The sequence below is a fragment of the Camellia sinensis genome, chromosome 3 (assembly GCF_055761805.1).
Source record: "Camellia sinensis isolate YWXY chromosome 3, ASM5576180v1, whole genome shotgun sequence".
Lineage (NCBI taxonomy): Eukaryota > Viridiplantae > Streptophyta > Magnoliopsida > Ericales > Theaceae > Camellia > Camellia sinensis.
The window spans coordinates 197,046,762-197,056,254 of NC_138963.1; the positions used below are offsets into that span (position 1 = coordinate 197,046,762).

The 9,493-nt window shown below is 33.4% G+C and overlaps 1 protein-coding gene across 2 annotated transcripts; it reads left to right on the forward strand.

Moving 5' to 3' along the window:
* The first annotated feature begins 5,580 nt into the window (after window positions 1–5,580).
* Window positions 5,581–9,240, forward strand: LOC114298888 (DNA binding protein). 2 transcript variants are annotated; one of them, XM_028243542.2, is made up of 5 exons: window positions 5,653–5,927; window positions 6,014–6,209; window positions 6,284–6,370; window positions 7,716–7,770; window positions 8,864–9,240. In XM_028243542.2, exons 1-4 carry the CDS (start codon window positions 5,710–5,712, stop codon window positions 7,737–7,739), a joined length of 525 nt encoding a protein of 174 aa, XP_028099343.1. In that variant the 5' UTR covers window positions 5,653–5,709; the 3' UTR covers window positions 7,740–7,770; window positions 8,864–9,240. The 2 variants fall into 2 exon arrangements, with proteins under 2 accessions (XP_028099342.1, XP_028099343.1); XM_028243541.2 differs by lacking the exon at window positions 7,716–7,770 and having other exon boundaries at window positions 5,581–5,927.
* Window positions 9,241–9,493: the final 253 nt, after the last annotated feature.

Consider the following 9,493-nt stretch of genomic DNA (forward strand, 5'->3'; position numbering starts at 1 on the left):
TATTTTTCCAAAACACCCCTAAGTAACATAATTAAGTCACTTCTATCTTTATCTGTTAGTTTTTATTTATTTTTTATTTTTTAATATATAATTGAGTGTCCAAACTAATTTACAAATAAATTGATATATTCGATAATTCATACAACACGTTCCCTCCATGTGATTATTAACCCTACCCTCTCATTAACATTCAAATTTCAAAATTAGAATTAAAAATATTTAAGACCGCTGAAGAAAGCTATTAGATTTGACCACTACACCTTTTATAATTGAGCGGCCTCTCTTTATTTGTTCCTAATCTCATTATTGGATAAAATGTCAATTTATGCTAAAAAGCAAGAAATCTAGTGATAGAATCTCCTTAACGGATATAGAACATTCTTATCTATAAACCCAGAGTAAAGTACAATACTCCGTGTAACCAAACAGACCAGAAAGTACAAAGGGCGATTGACTCATGAATCTCATATTTTAGACTATAAGGGTTGTTTGGGAAGGAAGATTTTTGGTTTTTTTTTTGTTTTTTTTTTCACTAAAAGATAAATTTGTTATAAAATCAAAAAAAAAAATACTAATCCAAACAAGATATCACATTAAACCCCATAATAATTTCACTGTTTCTCTCACAAACATCATATACAACTAAAAAAAAACCTAACTATCTTTTTAAACACAAAAAAAAATTTCTCCAATAATATCCTACAACTAAAAAAACCTACAAAAAAAATCCACTTCCCAAACACCCACTATAATCTATGAGGGTATTTGGCAAAGGTTTTTTATTTTTTATTTTTTGGATCAAAATCTACAAAAAGATAAAATAGACTAAAATAGTTAATAATATAAAATATCACATCAAACCGATAATCATTTCACTTTTTCTCTCACAAACATCACATCCAACTACAAAAAAATTCAATTATCTTTCCAAACACAAAAAATTTAGCCTACTAAAATAACATACTAAAATAGCAACTTCCCAACACCCACTATATAGTCTCATATTTTTTCTCGTGATCCATTTAGTCATTTTTTATGTGTAATGACTCATTTATCCACCATATTGGAGTGTTATATTTGAAAAAAATATACTAAGAAGTATTTTAATGTCACGTCATGTCCGTTACGTTAGAGTGTTATATTTAAAAGAAAAAAAAAAATACACTAAAGAATTTTTGGGTTCGTTTGGTTTGAATTTCCCAAAAAATTTTGGGAAAATTTCTCTACAAATGAGTTTTCAGAAAAACTCAAACCAAACAAATTTTCCCAAAAAAAATTTCCAAAACTTGTAAACCAAATAAGTTTTCCAAACAAATCTCTCTCTCATACACATCAAATCAATCACTTTTTCCAAAACTCTCTCTCAAAATAATTTTCCAAAACATCTTTCCAAAAAAACCAAACCAAACAACTTTTCGTACTTTTTATCTCCCAAACTCATCTCCCAAAATCAAACCAAACAAGCCCTTTAATTTTTTGCAACGTCATATCATACCCACCACGTTAAAGTGTCACATGTCACGTTTAGCAAAAATATACTAATATCTAATTTTTTTGGAATGTTACATCATACCCGTCATGTTGTCACATTTAGAAAAAGTACACTAATGAATTTTTAATTTTTTTAGAGTGTCACATCATACCTGTCACATTATCATATTTGGGCCACGTTGTCACATTTAGAAAAAAATATACTAATAAATTTTTAATTTTTTTTTAATGTCACATCATAACTGCCACGTTGTCACATTTAGAAAAAGTATATTAATGAGTTTTTAATTTTTTTTTTAGTATCACATCATAGTCGCCATGTTGTCACATTTGAAAAAACTATACTTAAGAGTTTTTAGTCTTTTTGAAATGTTACATCATACCCTCTACATTATCACATTTGGAAAAAGTACACTAAAGAGTTTTTAGTATTTTTTGAATAAAAGATTTACAGTGTCATATCATACTAACCACGTTGTCACATTTAAGAAAAGTACATTAAGAAATTTTTTATTTTTTTAGAGTGTCACATCATACTCATCACATTGTAGTGTCACGTTAATACTTGTCATATTAGAATGTCACATCATACTTGTTACATTCATAAAATGATATAATCATCTACCAAAATACTATCAAAATCGAAAATAGAACCCTACGGAAAGAAACTCTCTACTAATAGGACTTATGTCACAACCCAAACCCGTTCCTATAGGTTTAGCGTCGTAATCGACCAATAATCCTTAGATTATCAAATGCCTCTGAACATAATAACATATAATTAGGGGCTGTGGAAGCAAATATATAAAACACATTGCCCATAGAGCTGTGCTGACATATATGAGACTGAAATTTAAAATTTTATATACAAATATGTGACGTAAAAAATAAAGTCGTCTTACGTCACATTCATTACAGATGGCGCAAAAAGGGAATTGAGCCCCCATATACAGATAAACAAAAGTTTGCTCATATATCAACAGAAAACAAAGTCTTAAACGTTTACAAATATGGCCACAAGGCTTGACTTAATCTGGAACCTCCTCAGAAGCCACAAAAGGGTGACTGACACACCAAAACTCTAGGCAACCACTTAGGCCTAGTCACGCGCCTGGTCACTTATATATATAATATAAATAGTGAGTAAAAACCTAGTGAATAATAACGGAGTAAAGAATTTAATGAATGATATCCCATAACAGATTTCAAATATTTAACCAGAGATTATAGCAGTTATATGTGGTACATCTATTTAGCCATCATATCATATCAAATTTGCATAGTCAGTACTGACAACCACATAGGTCCGCATCTTGTGCACAAGTAACCATAGTATTGTTACTCCCAGGCGAGGGCCACGTGAACATAGGCTTCGGTATTGTTTCCCCCGGGCAAGGGCCACATAAACGTAAGCCACAGTATTGTCACCCTTGAGCGAGAGCCACGTGCATATCAGCCACGGTATTGTTACCTTCGGGCGAGGGTCACGTAAACTATGGATGCCACAAATACATTTCAGAAAATTAGACATTCATTCATGATTCACAAATAACATGCAGATAGCATTTCAGAAAAACAGATCTTATTACATCATACAAAAAATAAATAAAGTTGAACATAGTTTTACTAAGTTATTACTCACAGTTGGCTTTAAAGGAAGACAGACAAAGCAAATAATTCAAAGAGTTAATGACGCGTGACCTACACAAACATAACAGATACATTCTTGAAACACACACTCGGATATAACTTAACCCAATACATTCATTCTTAGTGTGTTTTTAAGTTTTATCCTTATTATTATGTCTTAACCATGGCCTAGGAATGCCTAGTACCCAATGAGGATGTTGAAATGTACTTGAAAACACTTTTGCAAATATGCTGAAAACAGGAGCCTCACTCAAGCGGAGGTTCAAAAATATGAGTAGTCGCTTGAGTGTAACTTCTTTGCTCGAGCAGTCTGTAAACTCTGCAAAAATACTGGTTGTGTGAATTCTCCGCTCGATGGCTGCTTGACGGTCGCCCGAGCGTGAGACTGAGGTCCTCGCTCGAGCGCAACTCTTGTCGCTCGAGCGTAGGGGTGTGCGCGGTGCGGGTCGGTGCGGTTTGAGAGAAAAATAGAAACCGTATGGCGGGTGGCGGATTGATAAAAGTGTCACTAGAATTTGCCATTTTTCTTATCAAAAACCGACGGTTCGGTTGGCAAATAATGGCGGATTTGCCTTGGCGGTTCGGGCGGATTGGCGGTTTATAAAAAATATAATTCAAATTACAAAACTTAAATCAAAGAGTAAAAAAAGGACGAGAGATATCGTGATGTTAAGTATCTTGCGAAGCTTTCTTCTGATGCAGCAAGTGTAGCAACAACATGATAATATCAACGACTATGCCATCAATTCATTACAAGCATATGTGAAGCTACAATGATCAAATACAATACATAAAATTCCTCTCGAGCAGTAATGTAATACTATATTCTAAGGTATAAGACAACAAGCAAACTTAAGTAAAAAAGAATTTTTAGAATCCTATAAAACATGATTTAATAGCGGTGCGGGTCGGTGCGGTTTGGAAGAAAAATAGAAACCGGCGGATTGATAAAAGTGTCACTAGAATTTGCCATTTTTCATATCAAAAATCGGCGGTTCGATTAACAAATAATAACGAATTTGCCTTGGCGGTGCGGTTCGGTGCGGTTTTGGCGGTTTCGGCGGTTTCGGCGGTATTATGCACACCCCTACTTGAGCGGTCTACAAAAAAAGATAAACTTCTAGAAGCACGCATTTTACGCTCAAGCCAACTTTAGGTCGCTCGAGCAGAAGTGCAAAAACAAAGGTGGTCGCTTAAGCGCAGGATCTGTCACTCGAGCGATGAGGTTGAATTTTGAAATTTCCATATTCACCTCAAAGCTTCAAAACCCAACTTTAACCTTTCAAAACACATCTTTTTAAGTCTAAAGTTGAGAAAACACATATATAACTTATAAAACTTCTTGAAATGAAAGTAATTTCGTAAAATCAATGCCCAAAAGCATGCAAATTGCTTAAACTCAAACTTGAAAATGTTGAAAACATGACATGCATAGAAGTTATTGACTTCAAAGCTTCCAAATCATGATCAAATGAGACAAATTGACGAAAAACAAGATGAATTCTAAAAAAAAAAAGTAGAATTAGCACATGCATGTGAGAATTACTTGAAATTTAATTCAAAATGTAAGAAAATGTGCATGCATGCATGATATAGCTGAAGTTCATCAATTCTAGCTCAATCCTTACATTATTCAACTAAATTCCCTTGAATTTATCGTCTAGACATCATAGTATACAATTCAAGGGTGAAATTCCTACCTCAACCTCTCAATGAAGCTCTAGTTGGTGAATTCTTTAAGGTTCCAGGCCAAATTCCTTGAATTCTCTAGCAATTTCTCCTAAGCTCAAGTGTTGATCTCAACCCTCTTGGTCTTTTCTTTCTATATCTCATATTTGTCCCTTGTAGGCTCAAAGATGATGAGGAAAAGGTGTCTCAAGTGGTGTGTATAGGCCTTATATAGGCTTGCTTAGGAAATTTAATTAATATTAACTTAAACTAGGCAAATTGACTTTAATTATTCGAATTTAATGCGTCCGAAATCGAATTTTAATTAAACTTATCATAAAATTTTAAAAATTCTAACTAACACAGAAATCAAGTCAATTTCGTAATTGGATGCCGATAAGGTCTTAAATTCGCAAAACAGAACAAAATCAGAGACAAATATTTCTACACAAAATAGGTAGAAACTCATATAACACATAACACATGTAATTAATGCAAAATTTTCACTTTAATTACTCATTAGACATTTTTAATCATGGTTTAACCCTTAATCATAAGTCGAGATTGTCACAACTTAACAGATCAATACAAAAATATATGAAACTAGAAAGTATTTGTTTGTGAGATGAGATGCGATTTGATAGACGACAATGTTAGATAAGTTTAAAACGACGTCGTTTGACAAATTTAAATCATTTGATTCACAAAATTTTAGACTACCAAACATTTTTCTTTGATAAATATACAAACCCGGAGAGTTGATGGACGAATTGGGCCCCTCCATCACACATGGGTCCCACCTAAATCAGGCGGTTCAAATTTTCAAATCCAAAAGACCACGACCGTCAAATTTCCCCAGAAAAGTGATGAACACTGAAACCGAAAACCCCAACTCCAGAGATGGAATTCAAAAGCTCCGATGTTCAATTATGGAAAGAGTCTCTCTCTTCCTACAAATTCCGAATCGAATCTCTGAAAAAACCCAATCTCGTCTCTCTCGACCACTTCTACACAACCGAACTCCCTCCTCTCATTCATCAACGAAACCCTAACCCTCACATCACCACCTCCGAGCTCTCCAAGCTCATGCAATGGAAGCTCACTCGAGGCAAATGGAGGCACTCACTCACTCTCTCTCTCTCTCTCTACAACTATATATCTATATGTGTATGTATTTATTGCTGATTGTGTATGTGAGTTTCAGGCCTAGGCTATTGGACTTCGTTTCGTCATTGGACGAAGCCCTAGTGAAATCGGCTTCTCAGAAGGCTTTTCAATCTCTGCCTGATATCTCTAAAGCTGTTTCGGAGCTCACGGTGTTGAAAGGTGTTGGTCCGGCCACTGCCTCTGCTGTTCTAGCAGCTTATGCGCCTGATGTCGCGCCATTCATGTCTGATGAGGTGAGATTGTTGTTTGATTTGTTTGTCGAATTTCGTTGATTGAGATTTCGTTGATAGAATGTGTTGGTGAAAAGGCTATGGTTGCTGCACTTGGTAACTCCAAAGATTATACATTGAAGCAGTATATCTTATTCGTGGATAAACTACAGGCCAAAGCAAAGGTGTGGTTTCCTTTTTCTTTATTCAATTCGATTTGATTTGATTTTGCTGGTAATTTGCTAACATGTTTGAATATGAGCATTTCAGAAATTATTAGCACTATTTTTTAGAATTGCTTTGTACCATAATCTAGAAAGACTTATATGCAATTAGTGACAGTTAAGAAAAGTGATATAAGGATGTGGAAAAAAAATATTGTGTAACAGTTACACCAATGTCACTGGCCAATAAAAAGCTGCAAAAATGGACAAGCATTGTCTTCCACTAAACCAACATTGTTGTTGTCCTTACCACAAATCAAGATTACTCATTGGACGGTGGTATCATCATTATATTCAATATTTACTCTAGGATGTGGGTATTTCATCTGAGTTCTTTTAGGGCCGGTTTGATTGGACGGATTATAGAATAAGATTAAGATTATTAATACATGAGGCTCACATTCTAGTATTTGGTTGTAATTTTTATTATCCGGATTAAATTTCAATGGACAATTTATCCAACAAATGTGGCGGATTTTTACAACTAATCATGCAAAACAAACATAAAATTGAGATTATATATTTCCATGTCCATCGCAAAACAAACATAGATAAGAGGGGAATATTTATTCCACTAATCCAATTGGATAAGTAATTCTACATGAATCCCATGGATAGTTAATTCCTTCACTATTAATCCTGCTAATCAAACCTTAAGGTGGTGCCATGACTATTGTTGATGATACAAATAATTAAGTTACCTTTCTTTTTAACTTAAGCTTTTAGATGAGTGGTGGTTAACAATTTAACATGGCATATTATAGGACGATCGTTTACTTTGTTTGGTTTACACTGTTTTTCTAAAAATTGAGTTTTCTGTTTTCTGTATTTTTTTATTTTTAGTAAATTTTATTAATATTTTACACAATTTTTTTTATTTTTTAAATACACCTAATCTAGATATACTTAAAAAATATAATATTCGTGAAAAAAACTTTAAAAAATATTCATCAAATACATAAACTACTAAAAAATACGAAAATTCAGTATATTTTTGTGGTTGTTGTATTCAGTGAATTTTTTTATAGTTTTTTGTACAAAATATATATATTTTAAGTATATCAATATTAAATGGATCACAAAAGTTTTTAAAAAAAAAAATTGATTAAAATATTTTTAAAGCATCACTAAAAGTACAAATTGAAAACTCAAAAAACTGTTTTTGAAAACTCCAAACTAAACAAAATCCCACTTATGGATGAGAGTGTGGCACATGTTGATAATATAAATAATTAAGTTCTCTCTCTGTTTAACTGTTTGAGCTTTTAGATGAATTAATGATTAACAATTCAACAATTATTGTTAGATATCACCTGCACAATTTCATTAGAGCTGAAGCATTGGTAATCTAGAAATTAAAGGTATGCTTCGACATCCTCAATGCCTTAGAAGTAGGCTTGCTTTTACGAAAATATATGGAATGGACAGTCATTTTTAGAGTAAACTGCTGTAGAAAATATTTGAATGCATATGTTGGAGCTTCTGGGCTATCTTTCAAATGTCTTAGTAGTGATGTCCAATATGCTTTTTTATGACATGTAGTGCACTTTTTTCATTAGTGACTGGCTTGTTAGTCGTGTGCTGAACAACACAATATTCACCCTTGTCTGCTCCCTGTGTCAAAGCTTATAAAGGAATTTATCTCCGTTCATGTAAAGAAGTTCAAAAGACGAGCATTATACCTTTCTATTCAAGACATTATCTTATATCCACCATATTCAGAGTTGTTTAACAAGTGATGGTTATTTTGCACGTGGACTTCACTTATTTAAGCTATGGAACTATGTATTTTCTGTATAGTAATTTTGAAACATGTTCACACACATAAACATATATAGCCTTGTTTTGCAAAGTTGTATGTCCCAACTCCAATACATGGTTACTTGTGTCCATCTTGACAGACATGGGTCCTTTCCAGGTTATATTTGATGCCATTTGGGGTTGTTTAAATCCTGTTATCTCTCGTAATGTTTGTGTCAGAACCATTCTGGAGATCTCTTTCTCCAGTCATCCTTTAATGGGTTGTGAGGAGACTTCGTGCATTTGCATATCTCTTCTTTGCATATTTTTTTGAGATATATAATTTTGAGATTTAGGGGTCCAAGTTTTTCGTTTGTTTCATAACTGTATGCATGCATACCAAATGATGCTCCACATATTCAACAAAACTTCAAGTCTTTTTATGACAAATTGAGATTATGACTTTTAAAATAGGCTACTTTTTCTTTTCTTTTTTTAATGAAGGATGGTGCACTTACCTTTTTCATTTTCATAAGTCATCCTGGTAGTTCAATGTTTGTTACAAACGTGTAATTTTCTTTGTCTTTGCAAATTTTTATGCTTTTCATCAACTATCTTACTCTTATTTGCACATGGGTTTCTTTTGTTTAAAGTCCCCTACTTTAATGGATTATGGCTGCTCTTTGATGCAACTGGTGGTAATACCATTTGTAGGAATTGAGTGCAAAAGGGGATACATTCACACCTTCAGATGTAGAAAGAGCTGTTTGGAGTTCTGCTATAGGAGCCAAGTTGCCTGAACCATTAGCAAAACCTGATCTCGAGGTTAACTCAAACAAAAACTCTAAAAGAAAGAGAAAATGATGACTCTGATATTATGTAGTTGATGGCAGTTCTTCAAACTTTGCTCGTTAGTATAGTGAGTTGTAGGTTATTTCTTTGCTTCCAAAGCAACTTGTCAACTTCTGTATGGTAGCCTGTGTCTTTTCTTATTTATCTCAGTCACCTGTTTTTGTGGCTTCTAACTCTGGCATGCAATGTATTCCTGTTAACCCATTGAAGTATATGTCATCTGTTACGTTGTTTTGGCACATCAGGTTTTTTCTTCCAGTTAAATCTGTTTGTTCTGAATCAAATTCCATGAAGAAAAAAAGCTTAGATGCTGATGAGCAGTATGGCTATATACACTGACATTTAAACATTCTATGACTTTGAGTTTGCTAGAATGACATGTATACTTAGATAAGTTTCCAGGTTTCTTTGCATTTGTACCCTTCACAAGTTGCACACATCATAAAGCCAAAAATAATCCCTTGTAGACATATAGTGCCACCTCTAAATCAG

Coding starts and splice junctions, on each gene's coding strand:
- LOC114298888 (XM_028243541.2), top strand. CDS start 5,710: ATGGAATTCAAAAGCTCCGATGTTCAATTATGGAAAGAGTCTCTCTCT. Junction 6,210..6,283: donor CGCCATTCATGTCTGATGAG/GTGAGATTGTTG, acceptor GTTGGTGAAAAG/GCTATGGTTGCTGCACTTGG. Junction 6,371..8,863: donor AACTACAGGCCAAAGCAAAG/GTGTGGTTTCCT, acceptor TACCATTTGTAG/GAATTGAGTGCAAAAGGGGA.